Source organism: Plasmodium coatneyi, chromosome 1 (assembly GCF_001680005.1).
Source record: "Plasmodium coatneyi strain Hackeri chromosome 1, complete sequence".
NCBI lineage: Eukaryota > Apicomplexa > Aconoidasida > Haemosporida > Plasmodiidae > Plasmodium > Plasmodium coatneyi.
In genome coordinates, this window is record NC_033556.1 from 929,066 (window position 1) to 955,032 (window position 25,967).

At 46.2% G+C, this 25,967-nt stretch overlaps 7 protein-coding genes across 7 annotated transcripts; 1 reads left to right on the top strand and 6 right to left on the bottom strand.

Annotated features, from left to right (window-relative positions):
* Positions 1-818: 818 nt before the first annotated feature.
* On the bottom strand, positions 819-2,852 carry PCOAH_00001860 (Methionine aminopeptidase; the record flags this gene model as incomplete). Its single annotated transcript, XM_020057003.1, has 1 exon — positions 819-2,852. One exon carries the CDS (start codon positions 2,850-2,852, stop codon positions 819-821), a length of 2,034 nt encoding a protein of 677 aa, XP_019912509.1.
* Positions 2,853-3,727: 875 nt separating this feature from the next.
* On the bottom strand, positions 3,728-5,485 carry PCOAH_00001870 (Uncharacterized protein; the record flags this gene model as incomplete). Its single annotated transcript, XM_020057004.1, has 1 exon — positions 3,728-5,485. The coding sequence occupies one exon, from the start codon at positions 5,483-5,485 to the stop codon at positions 3,728-3,730; it is 1,758 nt and encodes a 585-aa protein (XP_019912479.1).
* A 1,001-nt stretch (positions 5,486-6,486) lies between these two features.
* On the bottom strand, positions 6,487-9,511 carry PCOAH_00001880 (Uncharacterized protein; the record flags this gene model as incomplete). Its single annotated transcript, XM_020057005.1, has 3 exons — positions 6,487-7,369; positions 7,748-8,198; positions 8,530-9,511. 3 exons carry the CDS (start codon positions 9,509-9,511, stop codon positions 6,487-6,489), a joined length of 2,316 nt encoding a protein of 771 aa, XP_019912517.1.
* A 3,106-nt stretch (positions 9,512-12,617) lies between these two features.
* Positions 12,618-13,491, top strand: PCOAH_00001890 (Proteasome subunit beta type; the record flags this gene model as incomplete). Its single annotated transcript, XM_020057006.1, has 2 exons — positions 12,618-12,702; positions 12,806-13,491. The coding sequence occupies 2 exons, from the start codon at positions 12,618-12,620 to the stop codon at positions 13,489-13,491; spliced, it is 771 nt and encodes a 256-aa protein (XP_019912573.1).
* Positions 13,492-13,773: 282 nt separating this feature from the next.
* Positions 13,774-15,132, bottom strand: PCOAH_00001900 (Tubulin gamma chain; the record flags this gene model as incomplete). The annotated part of the gene is made up of 1 exon (XM_020057007.1): positions 13,774-15,132. The coding sequence occupies one exon, from the start codon at positions 15,130-15,132 to the stop codon at positions 13,774-13,776; it is 1,359 nt and encodes a 452-aa protein (XP_019912483.1).
* A 1,869-nt stretch (positions 15,133-17,001) lies between these two features.
* PCOAH_00001910 (Tubulin gamma chain) lies at positions 17,002-20,545 on the bottom strand (the record flags this gene model as incomplete). Its single annotated transcript, XM_020057008.1, has 2 exons — positions 17,002-19,484; positions 20,464-20,545. The coding sequence occupies 2 exons, from the start codon at positions 20,543-20,545 to the stop codon at positions 17,002-17,004; spliced, it is 2,565 nt and encodes an 854-aa protein (XP_019912430.1).
* Positions 20,546-21,623: 1,078 nt separating this feature from the next.
* PCOAH_00001920 (AAA family ATPase) lies at positions 21,624-24,926 on the bottom strand (the record flags this gene model as incomplete). The annotated part of the gene is made up of 1 exon (XM_020057009.1): positions 21,624-24,926. One exon carries the CDS (start codon positions 24,924-24,926, stop codon positions 21,624-21,626), a length of 3,303 nt encoding a protein of 1,100 aa, XP_019912569.1.
* Between the last annotated feature and the right edge of the window lie 1,041 nt (positions 24,927-25,967).

Sequence of the window (25,967 nt, forward strand, 5' to 3'; positions counted from 1 at the left end):
TTTTTTTTTTTTTTTTTTTTTTTTATACTACTATTTTTTATACTCCTATTTTTTATACTCCCCTTTTTTTATACTCTTTTTTTTTTTTTTTTTTTTTTCCTATCATGTTACACCCGTCCCCTTAACACGGTATCCCCAATAACGGTGGCGAAAGGCGTCTGTGTGTTTGGGTCTCCTTTCCCCCAGCAATTAAAAAAAGAAAAGAAACAGATTAGTCTTCCCAATTCTATGATGTTTGCCAGCGCGTAGGCATTCTCTTCCAATCATACGCCTGCTCTGGTGAGATACATCATTTGCCGTGTGTTCAGATCACATTCATACGGGACAAATGGTTATACGAAGCCCCCTCCAAGCAGGCTAACAACCGAATGCATACATAGGGACATTTGCGCGTGTGTGCATGCATTGCGATTATCTGCCCATAGTTGTCACTTTTTTTTTTTTTTTTTTTTCCTTCCTTTTTGGAAGAAGCATCATTCTGTGTATGCACGGATAGCCGAACTGAACTAGCAGCTCCACCATGCATGGCGAGAGAAGTGCAACGGTCCGGAACTATAAAACATACAACTTTGCGAAGTGGGAGCGTTGGGTCCACACATGTAGATGGGTACCCTTGTTTATCCGTTTGTATCGGAGCAACTCCAATTGGCAAATGTGGTTGTGTAGCATTTTGTCCCCCCGTGGGGCGAAGTAAAAACGTTACAAAAAAAAAAAAAAAAGAAAAGAAATGGAAGGTCTTTGCGATGCAACGCAGGATATGCAGATCCGTGTTGTGCGGGCACCTCTTACCCCCCTATCGTCTTCTCCCCGCGTATACACTACATCTCTTCACTTTCCCAAACGAACTTTGGAGAGCCGTCCGTTTTGCCCGTGAGGATTTCCGCGCCGTCCTTACGCACAACGATGGTATGCTCGAACTGAGCGGAGAAGACATACCTTGCATTGGACAGAGTCCAGTTGTCTGGCCACATGATAAAGTCACAGGGTCGCTCAGATATAATGGGTTCAATGGTAAAGACGAGATTTTCACACATCCGTCTGTCATCGTTATTTCTCGTATGAATAATAAAAGGTTCTTCGTGGAAATTTTTTCCAATGTTATGTCCACACAAATGGGGGACGACTGCATAATGCACTTGGTGGCGATTATTTATCTTGTCTAGGTGGTTGGCTATTGCATCCCCTATGGCACTGAAAGGGGCACCTGCCTTACAAACCCGGATGGCTTCCATGGTGCACTCATGCGCTGTTCTTATGAGATCGATGTTTTTTTTACGCATGTACGTTTTGAATTCGTCTGCGTCAACCTTCTTTTTTTCGAAAAAGGCGAACCTGTTTCGACTGCTTTGGTCCTTTTGGGACCCCCTGGTTTTGCTATATATGTACCTCTGGAGGTCATCGTAGGTTTTGCTGCTTTGGCTCTTGTTGTAGATGACCTGCTCGTCGTACTGCCGGTGGAACAGTTCCAGCTCGTCCAGGTCGTCCCGCTGGAGCTCATTTCCCGACGGGTGGGCTGGTCCATTCGCAGCGTTGTAATAATCCCCATCTTGCATGGTTGCGTGCTGGATTGCGTCCCCACCGAAGTCGCCGTTGGGGAAGACTGCATTCGTATTATCATCGTAGGAGTGGTATTCCTCACAGGGACGATCCTTCGAGTTGGGTGGGTCGTATCTGATCCTTCTTATGGAGCACTGCTTGCCAGTTTTTACCACTTTGTTTGTCGTCAGGTCGAAGTTGTATTTTAAAATGAACTTGGTATGTTTCGTCCGTAGCTTATCATTTAAGTATATAAAATCGTAAAATTTTTTTCTTTTTTTTTTCTCATTTTTTGACAATTTAGGAACGAGGAAACTTTCACACATGTCTGCGTGGAATCCGTCTTTGAAAACGCTGATGTCTACCTTCACGATGTCGTTTTCGTAGAGGACGTTATTGTCTGGGATTCCATGGCAAAGTATCTCATTAATGGATATGCACGAACTTTTGGGGAATAGATGATAATTCAGGGGAGAGGGATAGTACCCATTATTTATGCACTTATTTAGGAGGTATATGTCTATATCGTTTGTCGTTACTCCTTCGCATATGATGTGTGACACGTCATCCATTAGTTCTCTAGCGAACAGACAATTGCTCCTAATTGTTTCAATGTCTTCCTCACTTTTGACGTTGCTATACGGGTGGGGGGATTTCCTCCCTTTGGTGTTGTCAGCAACTTGGTTTTCACCCCCGTATGGTACATATACAGGTGTACCTGTTCGGTGGTAATTGGGTCTCTCTACATACTTGGGTAGATAATACTTAGGAGACATGATCCCTTTTTTTTGTCTCCCCACAAAGCGGAAGCTTCCAAACAATTCGCTGTCCTTCAGGTGAGAGTACCTCCCGTTGTAACTTTCTTTGCATCTCATGAATTTTTTGTCAAAGTCGGTTATTCGTATACTTGGGTGGATTATTTTTCTTGTCTTAATGTTTTCGATATATCTGTGGAAGGATGCGGGTGGGCCATCTTCTTCGTAGTTTTGTGTGTTCTTTTTCACGTCATGGTGAATGGTGTTTGAAAACCCTTCACCTGCGCTGGCGTGGTTCAGGCGGTTCCTTTGGGGGTGGCGTCGGTAAGGGAATCCCTCCTTTGCGTAGCTCCCTTTGGAATTCTTCCCCACGGGAATGAACCCCCGCCGAGGTTTCCTGGGTGATACGTCACCGCAACCAGTGCAGTTACCACGTATGGCACGTATGGCACGACTGACACGTCTGACATGTTTGACACATCTGACCCTTCCGATGCTTCCACCCCTCCTGCACATGCAGAGGAGCGCCCACGCCAGCAGGACCAGCGTACGCGCCTTCATAGTTCCTCACCCGGCAGTCACTCATTTATGGAAGGAGGAGAGAAAAGGCTCCTACTTTGGCTAGCCATTCTGCGTCGAAAAACAAAGGGGCAGCCACACAGCTTGCGAAGAATCCCCCTTGGCACATCCCCACTGCTCCCCCTTTTTTTTTTTTTTTTTTTTTCTTCCGCTTTCCATCCCATCAATTTGGTAACACCCAATGCGTGATCGGACGGTTCGTGCTCTTCCCCCCCCAGGCGGGGGTCACTTCATCTGTGGCGCCTCAAAAGTATACGCAAAGGGGTAACACAGTCCTCTTTGCTATTTCGCCGATATTTCCCCACCTTTTCCATTTTTTTTTTTTTTTTTTTTTTTTGCTTCCCTTGGGGGGTTGCTTATTCGTGTGTATCCTTTTATGGAGCTGAGGCACGCCTCTTCGTTCTGCCGTCGCGGGAATTTTCCCCAGAGAGAGGTGCACATCTTATCTTAGCGTCGTTAAAAAGGGGGAAGGAAAGGAGGTCCCCCTTTTTTTTTTTTTTTTTTTTTCCAACATGGTGGCAATCGAAATGGTTAATTGTGCATTTTTCAGTTAAGTCAAGTCAGTTGTGTTAAGTGTGGGAGGGGACAAATAAACAAACAACACTGATGCAGAGGCACAAGTTTATGTGTGCCTCCTTTTTTAGGCGCTCACATAAAGCCAATTAATAGCACGGCATGGGCCTGCACGTGGGCACCCCGAACGAGTGAGAAGGGACAAAGTAGAGCCCCACCACACGTAGGAACCAAATTTAAAACAAATAAAACGGATGGTTCATGGTTTACAAAAAAATGAAGGAACTCGGTGGAGATACAAACATCTCTGTGTGAGCAATGCTGCTGCACGTGGATAAGTGCCGTTAGGATGGCTCCCCCTGCGGAGGGGGGTTGGTTTGTTCTTCCACGTGTGTTTGCCCCTCCGTCTGTTCATCGCAGATGGGGGCGGTGGGAGCATCATCCGCTTGGCTGGGGTTGTCCTCATGAACTGCATCGTTTCTCTGCTCGTTGGTATGCCCCTCCTCATCTACGTCGTTACTGCCCTGTTGGCGGCGCTTGGCCTCCTCGTAGGCGGGATTCTCGACGGGCAACCCGTCCTGGAAGATTATTTCAAAGCTGAGGTGGGGGTACTCATAAAACGTCTGTCCCCGAAGGACTTCACTAACCGTGTGGAGAACGCAAAAAGAGGCGTCCGTCTTTTTGGTTCCCTTGTTTACCTCAACACAATCCAGAGACACACGTATGGCATTCAGATTGTCGAGGTAGTTAACTTGGAGGGGTTTTCTGCTCTTTTCCACTTTTGCTAGGGATAAGGTGAGGAGTTGCAAAAGGGAAGTGTCTTCGCTGACGTCCTGGTGAGTCACAAACAGGCAGTCATTCACTAGGGTAACTTTTACCATCCAAAAAATGCTGTCATGTCGGATGGTCGTTTTATTTCCTTGATGCAGCTTCGTATACAAAGGTGCCTTGAGTAAAAAAATTTTTTTTTTTTTCAACACATTAATTAGTTTACTATAACTGTAGAGCCATATGTTCGTCGTCTCATTTTCCTTTATCCTCATGTATCGATAGTTTCCGTGAAGGATTGATTCTATCCCGTGAAGAAATATGTAATCCCTATGTAGCATGTTCTCGTCGAGGTCTTTTTTGGCCACTTTTTGTACCTTTAAGTTTTTTTTTAACTTATTTTTGCACTTTTTTATTTTTTTGTGTTCCTTTGCACAGGTTAGTGAGCAGGTCAGCGCTTCACAGAAGGGGCACTTGTATTTGTGCTGGTTAATCTGGCAGACACAGCACAGATTTACGCTTTGGGGACTTTCTCCAGGGGTTACCTGCCGATCATTCGCCAATTCGTTTGCATCATCATCGTCATCTTCCGAGCTGGTTTCCGTCCTTGCCCCCCTGCAATTTTTAAAATACTCTGCTGCGTCTTTCAATATGTTGGCGGTTATTTCGTTGTACGATTTGCTCCTTGGATTTTTACTTTGGGTGAATTGGCTCAGGGGGTCCTCTGCGTTTGCTTCGTTGCCTTCATTTTCGTCTTCATCTTCTTCCTCCTCCTCCTGCTTCTCCCCCTTGACGCAGTCACTGTCACTGGTGGAGGCCTCCTCTTCCGTGGGGACCCCCTCCGGAGGTGCCTGACTCCACTTTCTCTTTTGTCCCTTACGGAGGTTCCCCTGCTGGGACTGGTTAACAAAAGAAGAGGCATCACGCTGCATTGTGGCTTCATCTCCCTGGTGGGGGGTCTCCCTACTTGGAGGCCCTCCCACATAGAGAGTTTTATTTGCAAAAAAAAATTTTCCATTTGCACGTCCACCTCTGGTTGGTCGGTACCGTGAGCGACGAAATCGGTCAGCGCGATAGTCATGCGAGGGGAAATTATTCCCTCTCCTGTTCTTCATGTGGTTACTTGCGTTGGCACTCCTTCCCTCCGTATGGGTCTCATCAAATGGGATGGCCGCTTCATCAATCCTTCGTCCATTAGTGGGGGGTAGACCTGAACTGTACTCTTCCCCCCTACTCTGCGTGGCAGCCCATTCGTCACTACCACAGTTATGTTCGTTCGTCCTAATGGAAAAGTTTCCATTCGGGCGGTTGACATAGTCCTCCGGGGGATTCATCCTTCTTCTTAACATGTGAAGGGGAAGAACTATTCTTCGACGTCCCTTTCTCTGCTTGCGCGAATTTGAAAAAAAAAAAAAAAAAAAAAAAAAAAAAAAAACCGTAACGGGTTGCGCTGGTTTTGCGACTCGAAGACGTGGATGCTTTTATCGTTTGCCGAGGTCCTTCCGAAAATGTGGTGTTTGGTCCGCTCTCCAGTCTCAAAACGACATGAAAAATGGTTTGCTCCTTGGATGCTGCCACGTGGGGTCAATTGCGGGGTGGAGCACGTATCATCGCAACGGTTGTATACTCTTTTGGAAAGTTGTAACGCTTCTTTTTATTGCCATCGCTGTGACGTTATTTTTAAATATGCCAGGGGGTATTGCGCACCACGAGGGGGGATTTTTTTTTTTTTTTCTGGCATTGTTGCATAGGAAAAAAAAAAAAAAAAAAAAAAATTCCCCCCCATTTGGCATGTAGCCTAGCTGAGGGAAGAACAATGCGCCCATTTTGGAAAACATTTTTTTCTTCCTATAAATAAATATATGGTTTGGCAAAGCATAAAAAGGTGAGACATTATCACCCGTTGGGGCTGCATCCCTTTTTTCGTTTCCATCATCCGCAGAGGGTCTGTTCCGATGGACGAGAGATCATGCAATATATTGCAACATGCACTTTTTTTGTCAATACCATTAATCCAAACTTTCTCCTTTTTTTATAAATGCATCACGTGGCCGATCGGCCCAGTTGGGTGTTGCAAAGGTTATACGCGGTTACATAATCATAATGATAAGGGTTGGTGGGCCACCCGTGACGCGCAAAGTGGCGGTCCAAAAAGGAAGGACATCCCACCGGAACGATTAACAATTCCAGGGTGGACAAAAAAAACACAAAAAAATAAATTATAAAAATTGTAAAAATGGTGAAAATTACAAACTTAACTAGGGTGACAAAAAAAAAAAAAGAAAAGAAACGTATACCAGGAACGATCTACGCGGGTTACTCCACTTAGACGCGTTTAACGGCGGTACCTCTTTTTTTTAAAGTTGAAGTACAGCTGGAGTATGCCCTTGTCGAAGACGTTGCGGAAGCCCCTGTGTTTATCGTAAGACCATTCCGCGTTTACTATTTGGAAGGCTATATCCAGGTAAGGGGCTCCTCCATGGAAGACTATAAGAACTTTACTCTCATCATCCGTAGGGTGCAACTTCCACGACGGCTTCTCCTTCTTGTTCAGTAAATTCAGGTAAAAAATGTTAAACTTATAACCGCATATATATTTGGGGGGAGGGTTCTCATAATCGTAATGCGTCTTATTGTATTTGTTCCAGTCGAAGGAGGTTTTGATCCGATTGAAGTAGAGAGGCTTCCTGGTTGCAAGGAGAGCGTCTGCAGACATTGGGAGGCTGCTCCTTAAAGAGTTAGGTAAAGATGAGTTAGCTGTGCTGTGCTGATGATGAGAGACGTCCTTCATTGTGATTTCCCCAGCTCGGCCTTTTTTCTTCTCCCTTTGGACGAAGCGGTTATACACTTCTTGGTCTTTGGTGAAAAGCTTCCTGAGGAGGGCCTGCTCCGCAGAGGTGTTCATGTCACCCTGTGCGACGTGATCGGTTTGGAAGTACCCCGTGTTGCCTTCACTTATGTCTGGTTTTTCTTTTCCCCCTTTCCTTATTGTATGCCAAATGTCATCGTTCAGTTTGACTCTCTCCTGTAGTTCCTCTTCCGGTGTGTAGATGTGCGTCTCGGGTGGGATTCCCATTTGGGTGATGCTCTCGGGATGGATTAGCTGCGGGCTGTGGCATTCGAACGGCACGGTGGTTGTTGCTTTTGCTCTAGGTTCGTCCTCTTCGGTGGGGTGTTCACGGTGAAGCACCTCAGCTTCGTTGTGATCGTCACTGTGGCTGCACGTGGGAAGAAGGGAGCGAAGATTCAGGAACGTGTTGGTGTGCATGCATAAAGGAATGCACCATGGAATACGCGATGGGTTGCAAGATGCGCCGCACGATGCACCGTACGAGTGGCCCTGTAGGAAGTTCCTTTGTAACGCGACTGCCTCTTCCACAACTGGTGAAAAAGCAGTTGTGTTGCCGAGGCAGCCGGGTCAGGTTGTTCTAGCAATTCTTTAGTTTACTGCTCGCTGTTGCATGCGAAGCAGTATGTGAATGAATTGCCATCGAAGTCGGTGAGGAATGATGCCCACGGTTGCGGGGGGAGCGCAAAAGGTACATTCGAATCGATGCAACCAGACGCACCTGTCGAACCTGTTGCATTTGTCATACCTTTCGCTGTCCTCCGAGTGGGCACCGCTGAGGCTAATCCTCTTCCGCAGCTTGGCATGAAAATGGAGCAGCACATTCTTGGCCTTAAAGTAGGGGATCTTCAGGAGGACCCTGTTCCAGTATACCTCATCTGAGAGGTCCTCACATTGGGAAGTAACTTTTTCCTTTATCTTCTCCTCATATGTCACTAACTCATCGTAGTTCTTATTTTCGAGGAAGGTTTGTATTTGCTTGTCCGTTTTGGACTGTAAGGTGTTCACATCGTGTTCGTCCTTTTCCTTCGCGTCGGTGGGGGGATGCTCCTTCTCGCGTAGCTGATCCAGGAAGTACCCACAGAAGAAGAGGAGGGATTCCCAGTAACGTCTGAACTTCCCACCGTTGTTCAGTTCATCGTGTTGAAGGAGTAACTTTATTTGCTTGGCGCAGTTTTCCAGCTCCCGTTCGGTTTGGCCTAAAGGGTGCATGTGCATGCATGCATGTATGTATGTGTGTGTGTGGCTTAGGTTGGAAGAAGAATGCATCTGATGAGTAACCACGTGGGGAAGTTCACCAACTATCCTTTCCACTTCGCGTGACGCACTGCCGTGATTCCACCTCTCAGACGTAAAGGATCAACATGGGTTTTTTTCCCTTCTGCTCTAGCAAATGTACATTTTTTTTTTTTATTTTAAATCATCACAGATGGTTGGAAGCACTTGGTGCAACGCATGGCAACATCACTACACGAAGGAGTGTTGTATCCACCCACCCCTCCTTCTATAAATATTTCCCATCCAACTTACCCTCCAAAAGGACATGGAACGGAACGCGATAAAGAGCAGGTCGTACCTTCTTCACCTGCTCTCTGTTAACAATCATCATAGCCAGTCTAAATATGTCGGGGAGTTGTAAAAAGTTGTGTTCGATCCTGCTGTCGGAAGATTTGATCTGCTGATCGATGAAAAACAGTTGTTCCTTTTTTAGATAATCTTTTATGTTAATTTGGTTCCTCTGCTTTTCTAACTGTAAGCGATAGTCTTCTAACATGGCTCTCTCGTTGTCTCTCTCTTGTCTCCTTTTTTTTACTTCCTCTATTTCACTTATCTTTGAAAGAGAATTCTGTAGCAGACTCGTTGTGGTTACCTTCACCTTGTGGTTATTCTTTATCTGGTCATATTTATTTTTCAGCTTCCACACGAAGGGGGTGGACAGGGAGTTGTCTCCAAACGGGTTGCACTCATCCGTGTAGTTGAAGTGCTTCTGCATCAGATTTTCTCTCTCCTTTTTCAGTTCCTTAACGGTGAGGGTATTTCTACTTGGTGGGGAAGGCAAAACTGTCTTCTCCCGTTTGCTCTTCCTGCGTCGGTGCGATTTCTTATCTTTCTCTTTTCGTCGTGCCTTCCTTCGCTTGGCTTTCTCCCGCACCCGCTCTTCACTGCTGCGACTGGAGTAGCTTCTACCGCTACTACTGCTGGTTTGGCTGCGTTTACTCCTTTCGCTTGTTTCACTTCTTTCACTACTTTCACTTCTGCGGCCGTGCCCCCTTCGCCTCTTCCCCCTGCGTCGCTCTCTTGGCGGAGATGACGACGAGGAGTGGGAGGACTTGGCAGAGGAGCTCACCGATCGGGTGGCAGATGAGACGACAGATGAGGAGGATGCCTCCCTCTTTGCGTGCCTTCCTCTGTGGCTGCCCCCCTCTCTCCTTCTCTTTTTCCTCCTGCACTCATCACCACCTCTGTGGGTTATCCCCCCGGAGGACTCCTCCTCATCGGACGAATCACTCATTTTTGTAGGGGTGAGTTTCTCTTGTGAGGGGTCGTCCTCCCACTGGCCAAACGGTTGCAGGGATGTGTTCTACTCGAAGGTGCACGCACCTTCATATGTGTAACAAGTGCATATTCGTCTGCGGATGGAGCGATGCACCAGGCGTTGCTAGGGCAACTCTCCGTTGGTTTGAAAAGAAGAAACCCCCCTCCTGGATTGTTTTTCTTCTACTAACTAACATGCTCTTCGCCCATTGTTATGTACCCCCCCCATCCCCTTCATAACAAGCTAATTAACCTCGCCTGTTAAAATACAACGGCTTCCACAAAAGGAGGAACAAAGCTGTTTTTATTTATTCGTCCCTCTGTGGGGGTATTTACCTCTTTGCAGAGAATATAAACTGCCGTTGGGGTGGTTTTGTTAAGGGCAGTTTTTTCTCCACAAAAATGAGGAACTCCTTTCCTGGAGTGGTCACTTTGGTGATGGACGAAGAATTTTTAAGAAGGCGAAATAATTACGTGCGACATCGCAACGTAAATATTTTTCGCGCGGAACATGGGTTGCCCCTTACGCGACCTCCTGCAGGGGTGGTGGTGGGGGCGTTTTCACAGAGTGACCAAAAAAAATTGGCACTAAAAATGAACGTGCGTTTTTGCTTTTTTTCTTTTTTGCTTTTTTTCGCTTTGTTTTTTTGTTCCTTTTCGGGGCTGCTAAGTTGGGGTTACCCTGTGGGCGGAAAATCCTGTCGTCGCCGCGTGGCTCTCACTTTGCCCCCCGTTGAGGAGGTAGCGCACAAATGAGCCAGTAGGAAAAATGGGAGCTCCTTCGAGGGCATACAGGATTTGCATGAATACTGTATCGTGTCAGCACACAGAGTTGTATCCCCACTTTGGCTATCTTTTTTTTTTTTTTTTTTTTTTTTTTTTTTAAATTTTTCCGTGCGCACCAAGGGGGGAAGGAAAAGAAAAGCGGCGCTACAATGTCCCCCCTAAGGGGGGAATATATTTTATAGTGATGTGACATTTTGGCTAGCGGGGCGATTTTTTCGCTCCATTTTTGCGGCACGCAATTTCTGTTAAGTGGGGCGAAAATATATTTAATTTTTTTTTTTTTTTTTTTTTTTTTCTTTTTTCATTGATCCTTCCATTTTTATGGTTGAACCTCCTATGATGAGTTAAAAAAATACTGAACGTAAAACAACTTGATGAAAACGAATGGTCATATTTTAATTTACCTTGTTATCATCATTTCGTTGACCCTGAGGAGGCTTTCGCAAAGTTTGGGTTTTTCCCCGCCATAAAAATGGCCCACACGGGCGAGCAGTTCTATACTGGTGAAGGTGAGCACGTTGCGTGATGAGGAGAAAAAAATGAACAGGTTTGTTTCCCTTCGGGGTGATGCATACGTCGATAAGCTTCCACTACGCCGTACGATTTCCAAGGGAGCTGCCCCAATTGGCGTATAAACATTCGTTACAAAGTAAAAAGGAACAGACGTGTGAGCATGGTGCCACGTCTCTGGAGGCGAATCATCTCCCATGTCAACTATGCTTCCTAAAATGGGCGATAAAGAGAAAGAGGCCTCTCAGCTGTCACAACGCGTGAAGTGATGAGTGGACGGTACACGTTACTTGAAAAGTTGTGAAGGAAGGGAAGGTTCCTTGTGCATACAACCCAGTCCATAATGGTTTGGGCGGGCACAAAAGTACACTTGCAAATGTAGGTAATTAACGTCCACGTCGCGTCCACATTTTTTTTTTTTTTTTTCCATGCCCATTTGTTGGGTCATATTAACAGATAGGTAAATGGTTACATCGTCGTGTCAGTTATGTAAGGTTAGCGCAACCGTGGGGGAATCATAACATGGAGGAGGTGCCTCCCGCTATCCCCCCTGTGTTTGATTGTTTGATCGACCCGTTGCGTTATCCTTCCATTTTTCGTTGTCTCCCCGATTTGGATGGGATCCTATAGGGACAGGTTTCACATCACTTATCCATCAGGTTTGTTTCCACATGGCTTTTGGGGGGGGAAATATCTCCTTAACATGGTTCCCACCTCGACATGCGGTCATTTGTAAGGTCCATTTGGGAAAAAACAATGGGAGACTGGCTTCGCTTAAGTGTGCGCAAAGGAAGCCACTCCTGGCCAGTTTGTTGTGCGGTGATGTTACTGTCACCACGTGGAAGATACACAAACGGTGAGGTGAGAATATCCCATTGGAATTTTTTTTTTTTTTTTTTTTTTTTTTTTGTATGACCTATTTAGGCGAAAGGACCCCTACGCATCATTATCCAATAAAAGGTGTCCCTCACTTGAGAAGGGTTAATTTGATCCAGTGTTAAGCAAAGTTGACGATTGGCCTGGTAGTCCACGTTTGTGTGTCCCACATCTTCCCCCCCCCGGTTACCCGTCCTTAACCCCTACGGCGGGGGCGCACACAAAATGGGCAAATTTCGCACCCCGGTGAAGGAATACACTTCCTTTGAGAAGTGAAGTCTCCCCCGAGTGAAATTCCCTAGGGTGCCCCCCTTCACATGTGTCACTTCGCGTTGTAAGGGATACCACGTTTCTCCTTTCCGCGGTGAGCTGAACGGGTAAAATGAACGACGAAGCGGCTGCGTAAATGCGCGCCCGCGTTTACCCCCGTCGATGTGCACGTGTCGAAATTACCATCCGTAAAAAAACACATGAACCGTTTCACTGTTCACCGGTAAAACTTGCTTTAAAAAAAAAAAAAATATTTTGAGGCCCCCCTTTGGTAAAGGCTAACAAATGATTTATGCCAACTGTGGGATTTTTTTTTTTTTTTTTTGTTTCCCCCTGATACTTGGCTGTGAATTGCCAACTGGAACGGCACACGTTGTTATGGTGTAATCTTTGCAGTTTGCATTCAGGCGAGTCTGCGCGAAGAGAGTTTCCTTTTGTATTTCCTTCTCCCATTTACCACCCCATCTGGACGAACCAGATTGAATAACCTGCCCCAGCAGTGTATGTACCACAGGGTGCCACTCCATTAGGAAGGCAGTTAAGCTTCCCTCAGGATCAACTGGCTAACAAGCCAGCTTTATAATAAGTAGCTTAAGCATCTGTGTGGTGCCCCCCTTTGTTACCCCGATAAGGAAAGCAGAATGACGCTAGGCCCGGTGGTTACCGGCACGTCGGTCATTGCGCTGAAGTACAAGCATGGCATTCTGATCGCGGCTGACAAGAAAGGTAAGGACGCGTGGAAGTGTGTGCACATGCATGAGCGTGTGTTCCATCATCGCGTGTTTCCCCAACACCCGTTCCACCAATGCGTACTCCACCCACCTTTTAGCAAGCTACGGAAGCTACGCCAAGTTCCAAAACGTGGAGCGCATTTTTAAAATAAACAACAAGACGGTGATGAGTTTCAGCGGGGAGTTGGCAGACGCGCAGTACCTGCACGAGGCGCTCACCCGAGTTAACGTAAACAACGTGATGGATAAGAAAAGCAAATACGACGTGCACAATACCAAGTATTATCATGCCTATGTGGGTAGGCTCTTTTACAACCGGAAGAATAAGATCGACCCGCTTTTCAATACAATCATCGTTGCGGGGGTGAATTCGCAAGACTATGACGACAACGACAAGGACGTGTTACTCTACTCAGACAAACAGTCGACTGATGAGTATAAGGTGATCAATAAGGAAGACCTGTACATTGGCTTCGTGGATATGCATGGAACGCAGTTCTCTGCAGATTATATGACCACTGGATATGCTCGTTACTTTGCTCTAACACTCCTTCGAGATCACTATAAGGACTACATGACCGAGGAGGAAGCGAAGACCCTGTTGAATGAGTGCCTACGTGTGCTTTACTACCGGGACGCCACGGCATCGAACAAAATACAAATCGTTAAGGTTACCAGCAAGGGGGTTGAGTATGAGGAGCCGTACTTCCTCTCCTGCGACATGAACTCACGCGATTACGTCTATCCGTCTATTATGCTTCCCTCCACGGGCTGCATGTGGTAACACGGACCGCCACGTTGTTGCGTTGTTCCGTTGTTGCATTGTTGCATTGTTGAATTGTTGCCATGTTACTTTTTTTTTTTTTTTTTCTTACTACAATGCGTAGTAAAAAATGCAGCGCGTGCAAACTTCAAAACGAACAAACGGAGTGGGGCCTATCTGGGCGCCCACCCAATTCAATGGTTGGTAAGTTTCTTTGTGCAGGAAAAAAAGGGGACATGGCGTGTAGAAGACGGCATGTAGGGGATAGCGTGGGGCGAACTCCCTTCCGATGACGTGACCCCCTCAAAGGTAGGCGTGGCTGAAGTAGTCGTCCCGCTCAGCGCTCTTATACTCGTCTATTAAGTTTTGCGTGATCTCCTTGGAGGACTCCATTTCTTCGAAGTTGCCTTGTCCGTCTGCACTGCTGAACATGGGTTCCTTTTTGTAATTTTCTAAAAAGGCCCTTCGTTTAAATAGTCTGTCGAATTGAGTAACGCATCGTTCGAAGAGGGTAGAAATGGACGTGTGGTTTGCCATCATAAGTCCAGAGACCTTATGAGTAGAGACGACGTGGGGGGATGGTTTTGCCAAAGTTACTTGGATGGAAGCAGGGTTCCACTTAATAAAGTTAACTAGCTTCCTATCTCGTATTCGTTGCAATCCTTTATGTACCTGTGTGGGGTCTGTCTCCCCCCTGATTATGTTAAGGATAGAAATATACATGCCTCTCCTGACTGGCACCGAAACCATGATATTTTTTGTGTGCAGTAGTCTCTTCATGACATCCAACACCGTGGTTTTCTGCACATTGGAGAGATGCTTGTCGATGGTAATAGGTGTATACGACGTAACAAGGAAGTGGCACTTCGGATTTATAATAAGAGAAGAAATCAGACTTATCATATCGTTGTTCATACTACCAGGGTAACGCAACGTCGTGGTAGAAGCTGACATGACGTTTGAAATGATTGTATTGGTTTGTTGGAAGGTGGGGTTGTTTAACTTTAATCGGTCCACAAAGATTCGGTTCAACGACGTGTTATCTATGACCACTACACTGTCCGTACTGAGGATAAGTCTCTTCAACGTCAGGATGCTGTTATACGGCTGCACCACTACATCACTGCTCTCATTTGTCAGGAGAGGAAAAACAGAAAAGGTCTGTATTACCTTCTTCGAGTAATTATCGTTGAGCAGTTCGAGTAAGTAACTACCCATACCGCTACCAGTCCCTCCTGCAATCGAGTGGGATAATATGAACCCCTCCAGGTTGTCACTGTTGTCTACTTCCCGATCTATCATGTCAATAATCTCTTCTTCAACCTTGTGTCCTTGGCTGTATCCACACCCCCAATTATTTCCTGCTCCTCCTCCTTCCTTCGAAATGAACATATTTTCTGGATTGTACAAGTTACGATATTCACTGGCTTGAATGCTATTGATAACTCTTGGCTCCAAGTCGAAGAGCAGGGCCCTTGGGATGAAGTGCTCATCGTCCGCTTGGTAAAAGAAAATGTCCTTGCGGTCCTCATTCAGGTAGTTATTGTTTTTCAGTATTCCCTCCTTGTCTATGTTGTGTTCGTTGCACAACTGCTTCCAGAATTCCACCCCGATCTGGTTTCCGCACTGCCCGCATTGTAGGGTGATAATTTCCCGCGGCATTTTCACAGGGGGGAATACGTAGCGGTCGTCACGTTATTGCGATGTGGTGCGATTAGCCAATTGGTACGGGCGTCACGTGGGAGATTTACAACCTTCGAAGGTGTTGCCGATTTGAGTGGCCCCTTTGAGAGGAGCACCGGGACGTGGTCAACCTGTGTGCAGGTGCAGGCCTGGAAATTTCATACACAGGTGAAGAGTGCACACTCAAAAGGGGACACTAACCAGTCAACATTAACGTGTCAGTATTTACACTTGAACACACAAACCCACAAGCGAGTGAAAAAAAAAAAAACAAAAGGGACAGGGGGGTCCCCGCGAAACTGCTGCAGGGGTACCTTCTCCCCTCTTGTGCATACGTAGCAACGTGGCGATCGAATAAACTAGCACAAGAAGGTTTTTTCACGTGGATCTTCAAAAAGGGGAAAATGAGGATTACAATATAACGGGAAAATTAATAAGCGAGTTGGGAGATCAGCCAAAAAGGCAATAGTGTAAAAGGTGCGGAGAAAAAAAAAAAAAAAAATGCTTGCGTAATCGCTGCACTCGCACGGACCTCGTGCTACGCTCGTTTTCCGGAGAGTTGATTTTGGCAGGACGTTCATTTGGTCACGTAACCCACCTTGACGTGGCAGTCGCGTTGGCTTATTTTCCATTTGAACGCTGCGACCTCTGTGGGCAGTATCCTCCCGTTTTCGTGGAACTTAGACATTCGAACAAGCCTGGGGAAAGTTGCTCGCTCGAGAGAGTTTTTTTTTTTTTTTCCTGCTGCGTCCTTGGAACTGGACCTACCCCTCACCCGGTTGCGCGGCAGGGTACGCCTGTGTGTGCGTTGATACATTCGTGCATAGGCACCCTTGTGTGTGTTCGCCTACGCACCAATCATGCATTGTTACTGTGAGTAGCGCACAATTGCGTGGACATAATTTCCCATGGGTCGTTACGCGTGGAAGAATAGGTAAGCTCTACCACTGTGCTATTTTTTTTTCTCCCTCGGAACGTGCACTGCTAGTCAGTTCTTCCCCCGATGTGTTGGGTACGTTTTATGGGGAAAACCAAAACGGGGTTAAGCACACCACGTGTGAGCAGTCACCACGAATGAGCTGCGTGTTCGTCCTAGCCTAGCTCAGCTTACCCGTAGGAATAAACAAATTTTAATTAACAATCGGTCGTTTCAAACATTCTGGAGGGGTTGATGCATCTCTATGAGGATGTCCTCCCCTGGAAATCAACTCCAACCAGGGGAACACAGCACACATGCATGTACGTAGCACATAGCATTGGGAACGAAAGGGATAACAAACTGCGCGTAGAGAACGAAAAAATCACAAAAAACGTTTCATCAAATAGGTGCAAAATAAAGCATCACTGCGAGACAGTGTAGAGGAGAATCAGACATACATGCAGTTTGTCTAGGGGGAAGATATCATAACCAAACGAGTAAGCCACTCACTGGGCAACGGTCACACAAAAAAAAAGATCAAAAAAAAAAAAAAAAATGTCCAAAAAAAATATGAACAAGCCAGCTGCAAATGGTAGAAAAAAAAAAAAAAAGTACAAAAAAAATATGAACAGGCAAGGTAAAAAATAAAAAATGGCGAATGAAAACAAACATGGCTCGTTTAACACCACTCAGGGGTGGAAAAAAAAGGAGGAAAGAAAAAGTGCAGACAATGAACACACGTTCGCTGTAGCACTATCCCAATTTGGAATGAGTCATTTTTCCCGATTGGACAATTAGCTCAATTAATTTGTACATCACTATTGCAAGAATGGACACCAGGAAGCTCCGAACGACTGCGTGTGTGTGTGTGAGGAGGGGTTAGAGATAAAAAAAAGAGATCGATAAATGAGAACAATAAATAGGGCAAATCAACATGCATAAATGAACATCAGCGGTACGACCCCGCTTTGACAGTGCGTTGCAGAGAATGTCTTACCCAGTCTGTGCCGCACACTCTGCGACAGGGGATTAAACTTCGCCTTGAAGTACCTCTTCGCGGTGGACCATGCGGCAGTAGTGCTGTCATTTAACTGAACAGCCGTTTCGGCAGGCCCCGTACTGTTTGCATTTTGGAAAGTTTTCTCTTCACCAATGGTCATTATATCGACGTAGTCCCTTACAAAAGTGTAGTGGTCATTTTGTGTGTGATTATCCCCATTTGTTGCGCCGCCCCGTTTATACCTTCGTTCAATCGCTTCCTGTGTGTACCTCTTCAGATTGTTGACGGAGATTTCCAGCTCAGGTAGGGCGTTGCTTTTTATTTGGTACTTAAAAAAAGTGTTCTTTACAAATTCGATATCGTACGAAAAGTCGATGTGTGTGCAGGGGGTCTGACTGTTGTCTGTTTCCCCCTCCAGCAGCACATTGTTTAGCGTGAGCGTGATGATTGTGCGGAAGCACCCTGCTAGCGGTACACTGCACAGAAGAACAACGCACTTCTGTATGACAATGACATTCTGGAGAAAAAAAAAGGATAAATGCTCCTTCACGTCGGATCGTGCAGGCATGCCAAACACTCTCTTCTCATCATCAAACAGGGATATATTGTAAACGGATTCGTATGAAACGTGTCCCTTGCGCTGTAGCTCCCCATTCAAATTGTTCAGGTGCTCATAACTTAAACTGCTCGGGTTCTTGTCCCGCACATTTTTCACAAACGGGTTCTTATCATCGAAATGGGAAAAGATGTCGAAAAATATTTTTTTAAAATCTTCATTTATGTATAGACTATCAGTGTGGTAGTTGCATTGGATGAAGTTGTTCTCCCTGAGGAGTTCTTCCTCCTTGGGTGAAATGTTTGGTTGTACAATTTCGCTTCTCGTTTGTATGACTATATATTTTTCTTTCTCCTCGTCAGGTCGCTCTTCCGCTAGCTCCTCTTCCGTCCGATCCAGTTGGTGGTTCATTAGCAGGTCGTACTGCGTAGGCGTGATGCAGTAAACGATGGACTCGTCCTGTTGCTCCTTCGAAGTTTTCACCTCGCTTGGCAGATGGGGGCGTTTCTTCGGACTTGGCTCTTTCGTTGCTTCGTCATCATCATCCTCATCATCGTCTTCCTCCTCTTCCTCCACGTTACTTTCCTCTCCAATGTTGTATAGAACGACGCCCCTCCTGGGAATCTCGCTGGCCAACCTGTGATCACGCACCATGTCCATGATGAAATCGTACGCATGATCCCTGTGCACGAAGGACGTGAAAACGAAGGACCGATTTTTCACCACAATTTTCAGAGCATTTGGGATGAAGTTAAATACGCTCATTTTCTTTACGGCTTCTATGGATTCGTAGGGGATTCGCACGATGGAAATTTTTGAAAAAAGCGAATCGAAGAGGGACATGAAGTAGACGCCGTCGTGGGTGATAAATATTTTTCCCTGAAGGAGGATTCTCTTCATGAGGGCACAGTTGTAAGTTTTGATGGAGCTGCGGATTATTGCATCTAAGTCGTCCTTGTCGGGCACAGTGTAGGTGTAGTTCTCTTCGGGCTGAAGGGGGTTCAGGTTGGCATCTCCTTCGTTGGCATCCCCGTCGTTGGCATCCCCGTCGTTGGCATCCCCGTCGTTGGCAACCCCTTCGTTAGGGGGGTCTTCCTTTTTATCACCTCTGTTAGGAACATCTCCCTTTGGGGCCTCTTCCTTAGAGCCATCCTTCCCCACGTTGTCCTTCCTTCTCCCCCTAAGCTTCCACTTCCTCCTTCTGTCATACTTCTTTTTAATGTAGTCCAGCACGCCCTCACTCACGTCGTCAAGTGAGAACTCGCTGCAGCCATCGTACGATTTGGTGCTTTGGTCTTCTATGGGGATCGTGTGTTCAGCCTCGGCGTCGTCTGCACCCAGTGCGGCAGTGTCTTCGCCCATGTCTTCTTCGGTCATCCCTACTACGCCTACTTCTTCCATTTTTGTCACTTCTTCCGAACGACCAGCGTCATCCGCAAATGTAGCCAATCGTGCAGGGGCTATTAACTCCTTCTCTTCCGTGCACACTACTGCAGGTGGGAGGTTCCCATCAAAAACGCCACTAGAGAAACTTCCTTCTTTTGAGCAATCGCCAAGGCAGATTTGGTCGCCCACATTGCCTAGACAACTAATCTTTTCCTGTGAGTCCCTTGGGAGGATGCGTCCTGTTTCGACGAGCACGTCGAGTTGGGGGGCAATCCCTCGGTTAGCGGAGCGGGTAGCCAGTTGGTCGGCCGTTTGCCCTGTTGACGGTTCCTCCCTGGAGTCGGTGAGGCTGCTCTCATCCGGTGGCTCCCCTTCGGAATAATCCTTCCGCATGGCTTCAAAAAAATCGGGGTTCCTCAAAAGGTGCTCGATTTTCTGATCCGCTTCGGGTTCTCCGATGGTGCACTTTCCTGCGGGGGTGGGTGTAAAGGTTGGTCGATTTTATTAGCCACGAGGAAAGGGCAATAGAGTTCACAGGTGAAAACGGGTTTACCCGTAAGTGTATATACATGTGTGCGTTTACACTAGGGCGCTACTCAAATCAACATAGAGGCACCGCCGTCACGCAAGAGTGTGTGTGTGTGGGGTGCACCTGTGCTCACGCGCACTTACACAGAACATTTGCACATGAGCACTAACGCAGGTGTACACTTAAATGCACAGAAATAAGTTCGAACCGGGGTGGAAGGTTACAAATGCGAGGGATTACACGCGCATTTTTTTTTTTTCTTTTTTCCCACTCATTGCGCGTTCATGCGTTTATGCGTGCATGTTTGGAAGCCCCTTAGCATCTTTTTTTTTTTTTTTTTTTTTGTTGATCTAATATCGTGCACTTTGCAGGGGGCACCCACCGTCGCAGCAACGGACATATTCACGCTTGAATGTAAAGGTACACTTGCACGATTTCTCTGATGCCACACCCACAGGTGTACCGCGTACCTGTACGTACACGCATTGTTCTTTCCCCCTTCATTCACCCACGGCGCGAGTAGAAGCTGACCGACCGGTGGAACATTCCACCCCGCTCTTTGTTCTACTTGGTCAAATGTCACGTGAGTTATGCTCCCCCCGTCGGATGATGACTCAAATGCACACTTTTGTGTACGTACGTACTGGGAGGGGAAAACAAAAAAGATATTATTTTTTACTTCACACGCATGAACACACTTGGGCAGTCACCACCAGGAGGGGCCATCAGAAAAAACTACACAAGTCACCATTCGAGGTGTGCACATTTGTGTATGTGTAGAGAAGCAGGTAAGTTTCCTCTTCCTACAACTGCGTCATCATACAGTGTAACATATGATTGACGCAGTACGGTTGGTTCACGTGCACATGGGAAGCACCCCTTCAGCGTGGGACCAACTGGACAATTATTTCTGTCCCTACTTTTTAATTCCTCCGTTGGGTGTTGTTCCTTCCCCTCGTCTCCATCGTCTGGGTATCTGTACGTTGCACAGAATTTGTTCATCTCCGAGTGGAACCTTTTTCTTGACTCGGTTTGGCTGCCGCTTCGTTCATCGACGTCTCTGCAGTGGGGCGAATTGGTCTAGCACGCGGTGCAGGCAGCTATTTGTCAACCCAGTTTGGCTTTTTGGTCAGGAAAAAAAAAAAAAAAAAAAAAAAAAAAAAAAAACTTTTTGGCTAGTTCGTGGCTACACACCAGATGATACACACAGGGATGGCATTTCTCACGTCGACGAAGTAGCATTTACGCCGCTATCTTCAAGGGTATATTTTTCTCTTTTTGCAAATTCTTGGGCACCAGCGGAGATAGGAAGGTTACGTTTTTTTACACCCTTTCTCCAGGGGAGAGGGGTTGGAAAATCCCTGTGCACATTCGACACATCACCCTGAAGCTTTACTATATGCTATTTAAAAGTTGGGATGGAAAAAAAAAAAAAAAAATTAACAACTCAGTGAGGTCAAAAGGGTTTAGCAGTTCCACTCAGGGTTACTGAAAAAACGTTTAAAGTTGTGCATTGCGAAGTGAGGAACTTGCGCGGGGGGAAGAATTCATTCAAAGGGGACATCCCAATGGTACATACACATGTATGGATGTGTCTACACGGACTTAAACATTTTTTTTATGTCACTACATATGTGTGTGTACCCTCCTCCCTTGGTGACGCGCACAAATAAACGGACGGGGACTGCTTGTGGACGCGCCGGGAAACGAAAAAAAAAAAAAAAAATTGTTACGCGCGGTGGAAGATACTGAAAAAAATACCCAGCAGGGTTGACATATGTACCGCACAGTACGGTACAGTGTAAATAAAAATGGAGATCCATCCGTCCGTCGGGTTTCTCCCCTTCGAGGGAAGGTAACACTTGGGTGTGTGGATGATGGATACACATGCGAGAAAGGGGAAGAGAGGCAGACGGGAGGATTGTTATTTTAAAAAAAGGGGGGGATAAAAGTAATGGTCTAATGATCACCGCGGTTGGCCAACTCCGATTGGGAGGTAGATTCGCACGCGTGGCGCTGCTGCTTTTACTAATGCAGCATTCATCGGTTCATCGGGTTGATTATGCTGACCGCTTCAATCCTAGCAGGTGGCCCGGCGGCAACTCGAATGGAGGGCCACGTAAAAGCTCTCGATGGACTTCCACAGAAGGTAGAGGTGGTAGCTCCTACCGGGGGGGAAGAAACCGCTGTTCACGCAAAAGCCGTTCTGAAGGATAAAATTCATGTCCTCGTCTCGCCAAATCTTTGTCTTCATTTTTTGTAAGTCATTAAAAAAGAGTAAGTCTTCGAATGTGAGTTTATCCCCAGGAGAGTGTCCCGCTCTCCTATGGTTCTTCCTCCTTCTCTCCTCATCGTTTATCCGTTTTTCTAATTCTTCGTTGCAGAAATGAATAAACTTGGATAGGTACTCCTCGTAATCTCCATCGGTGCACCAGTTGTTTCCACTGAATTTGATGCTTGTGGATCCTTTGGTGTCACTCGTCTCGGTTTTATTTCCCTGAGTGCTGAGCTTCTCTCCGTGATTATCGTAGGTGAATTTGTTAAATAGGGTGGAGTCCACCACTTCGAAGAGGGCACTATTAATGTTGTGACCTTGTGGGTGGAGATTGCTCTGTGTGAGATTCTTCATTTGCACCGAGTGCACTATCTCGTCTATGTCGGCGCAGTTGAACAGGGTCGTCAGGACGGACAGCGATAACGTATCGACGGGGCTATGCGAAGCACCAAGGTAGTCCCCATTAAGCATATCACCATTGTCTTTCCTACTGGTACCCCTTGCGTTGGATACTGACCTCCCCCTCCTGAGCGATTTTAATAGGTATTCGTACTTATCCGTGGCCCCGGGGTGGAGTGCATTGAAGTGGCTGCTGAATTTGTGTCTGAAGGGGGCGTACTGCAGGGGGGACAACGGCGTTGTCGAGGTGAGTGGCGTTCTGCGTGGGGGTAACCCCCTCTGCATGGGAAACCGCTTCATGGTGGGGGGTGCCCCCCGTGTGTACTTTTCCACGTAAAACTCGAATAACCTTCGGCGCGTGAACAGGTTGGGAAGGTGGAAGTGAATGACCTTGTCGAACCGCTTGGATCGGACCAGTGCGGAGTCCAACATCCTGTACCGGTTAGTAGCCCCGATGAAGAGGATAAACTTGCCCGTGCGGTGCTTCCTCAGGTTGAAGATCTCCTCCACCTCCTGCAGGGTCAGGTCGTTGTTCAGGTAGTACTGCATAATTTCGTACCCGTCCCGTGATCCAGGTGGGCGACCACAACTGTAGTGATCGCCTCCGGTCGGCCTCTTCCCACGATCTGTACTTCCACACTCGCTTTGCGCGTCTGCAGACTCCGCTTCCGGCGTGATAACCTCCATGAGGGTTCTCCTCACGGTGGAGAGGAAGTTCCCTTTATTGTGCCCCCGCGATGCTATGTGGAACTGCTCCCGGTTGTACTCATGCAAAGAATCTATTTCTATTAACAGCTGGTTCAAGGTTTGCGTGTATTCATGGTTGGCGTTGTTGCCCCCCTCGTTGTTCATAGATCTACTTAAGCCAATGCTATCTATCTCGTCAATGAAGAGCAGCACGGATCTAGAATTACGTTTTGCCCTCCTAAAGTGGCTCCTCAATTTGGATGCCCCGTTGCCAATGTATAACTCTATGAAGGTCGACCCCGACACGTGAATGAACTCTACGTCCAGCTCTCTAGCAATAGCTTTGGCTAACAAACTCTTCCCTGTACCTGTCTCTCCAGTGAATAAAATGGTATTATATCCAGATAGGTTATAATTCTCTGGGAACATACTCGAAAATAAGAGAAAAAATAAAACGCCCTTAATGTCCTTCTTCGTTTTGTCGTTCAGAATAATATTACTAAGGGAGTTATCCTTGTTTACACTCTGGGAGGAACAATCTGTCCTTGTAAAGGGGGATGAAACAGAGAGGTTCCTCTCATAGAAATAGAAAAAAGTCGCCAAAGAGAGGCTATACGTAACTAGATCGAACAGATTTTTTCTAATAATTTCTAAGAAGGATAATTTCATCATTTTCTCGTCCAATTTTATCTCTACATTTTCGTAAAATTTATTTTTTAGTAAAAACTTCATTATGTAGTCATTGTAAAAGATGGTATACACGTTATTAGCGTCTTCCTCTGTGGATGGGGGTGAACTATTTACCATCTTGCTTGAGTTAAATATGCTCATGTTTGTGCTCCCCTTGGGGAGAGTCGCTTTGCCTAATATATATGTGAATGTGTTGTTGGAGGGGTTAAACAGAATCGTTTTAACGTTGTTCTTGTTTACGTTGTGAAAGAAGTGGTTGTAATCTTTGGAAATTGCTGCGTCGGGGGTGCCCCACGGAGACAGGAAGGTGCTGCTCAAGTACTTTGTTACGTTAAGGTAGTAGTTGTTTATGCAGGCCGCTACTCTCCCCTTCATTTTGTAGTACAGGTATCCACACGATAGTACGCTCAGTGGGATCAACCAGTAGGACTTGTTCTTTTTCAGCGCCTCGAAGAGGGGGTAAATGTAGTTCTTCCCGATGTTGTCCAAGTTATTCGGTAGGATCTCCTCGTCTGGGCGTTGACCTTCCGTTTTTGTCTTCTGCGCGTTTGGCCCTGTGGGTTCGACTTGTCCAGGTTGTTCTTTTTCACTTTGCACTTCTGCAGTTTGGACTTTTTCAGTTGGTACCTTCTCAGGTTGTACTTCTTCTGATGTTACCTTTTCAGGTTGTTCCTCACTTTTGGGTAGATCTTCATCTTCCCTTTTACATTCAGTTGGTTCTTCCTCTTTACACCCTACTGGTTCATCACCATTACACTCTACTGGTTCATCATTACATTCTACCGGTTCATCATTACACTCTATTGGGTCCTCCTCTTTACATTCAACTGGATCATCCTGCCCGAGGTCGTGCCCCACGTGATGCTCCACCTTCCTCTGCAGGATAATCGTGTAGAACATATTCTTAACGGCCAGTACGAACAGGTAACAAAAAAGATATTCATTCGCCTCTACATCTGCAAAATGTTCCTGCGTCTGGAGTATTTTTTTTAACTGGAGGTAGATCTCTCTCTCCCTCGGGGGGAAGATGGTATTCAACATTTTGTCGTAGTAAGTGGACTTGCTCCTGGCACTATCTGATAAGACCTCGTCACTCGTACTGGCGCTACTACTGCTGCTGTTACTGTTGTCCTTCTTGCCCATGAGCAGGGTTTCCTGCTTTAGGAGTTCCGTTCTGGGGTTGTTCATCCTGTGCATCTTCCCCTCACCGTTCTCATGATCACTTAACGAGTGTGACTGCGATTGGGAGTTTTTGTACAGGTGACTCAAGTTGATTAGGTAATCGCTCATCACCTGTTCGATGTTCGTTTTGCGTTCGTTGCGCCCCTTCATTTTGGCGAAGGGGCGGTTACAAAGCGGTGGCGAAGCGACATCTAAGGAGCTGTTACACTTCGTTCACGCTGATTTTACTGCAATAGTTTTTTTTTCTTTTTTTGTTAAACTTTAAGGGGATGCCACATGCAACACACATCTACGTGTCTGCATTTGTCTTGTGTGTTTCCCCCTGCGCTGAACAGGTGGACAAAATATAGGCCAAAAACTAGGCAAAGACTATACGAATAGTTACAAAAAAAAATCGAAAACCAAAAAAAAAGAAAACAAAAAAAAAAGGCGAAGCAAATATAGGAAGGATCCACTCCACGCGGGGCTATCTTTCCCCCCTTGGGTGGAGTACTTCCACCGAAATGATAAGGAAACAGTTTCCCCCGTCGCCACCGTGGGGGAGCGTCGCCTCGAGCTCTATACACTTAACGTCGTACTAGTCGAGCGGTCTCACGGAAAACCATTTCTTATGACTAACAAAGCGTTGCTTCTTTGGGAAAAAAAAAAATTAAATTTTAAAAAAATAAAAATAAAAAACACAAATCTGCTAAATTACACAACTCTTAAAAAGGGGAACAAAAACTCGCTATATAAGTTCGAATATATATTGTGGAAGAAAAAAAAAAAAAAAAAACTTACCAAGGGGCTAACAAAGCAGGCTAAGCAATATACACTGTGGATGGAAAAAAAAAAATTCATTAAACAATTAACAAATGAAACACTGGCGTAAATAACAAAAAAAATAATAAATAAAATAACAAATAATTAGTATAAAAAAAAACAGCTGGGGGGGCTGCAAAAACGAGGACCTCACCTCCGAAAGGAAGAACAGAAAAAAGGGGGCCCCAAATGTAGGCACGTATAAACATCAACACAACGGTGTTGGCACTGACGTTAATGAGCGTGTGTAGGTGCACCACTGCAGCGGCGCATTGGCCACTTGGCGAATAAGAACGCGGGTGTGCCCACACAAGAAGGGGGGAAGTGAATAAGTGAATGGAGGAGGAGCAGAGGTGTTACTCTATACACGGAAATAGGAACATGCAAATG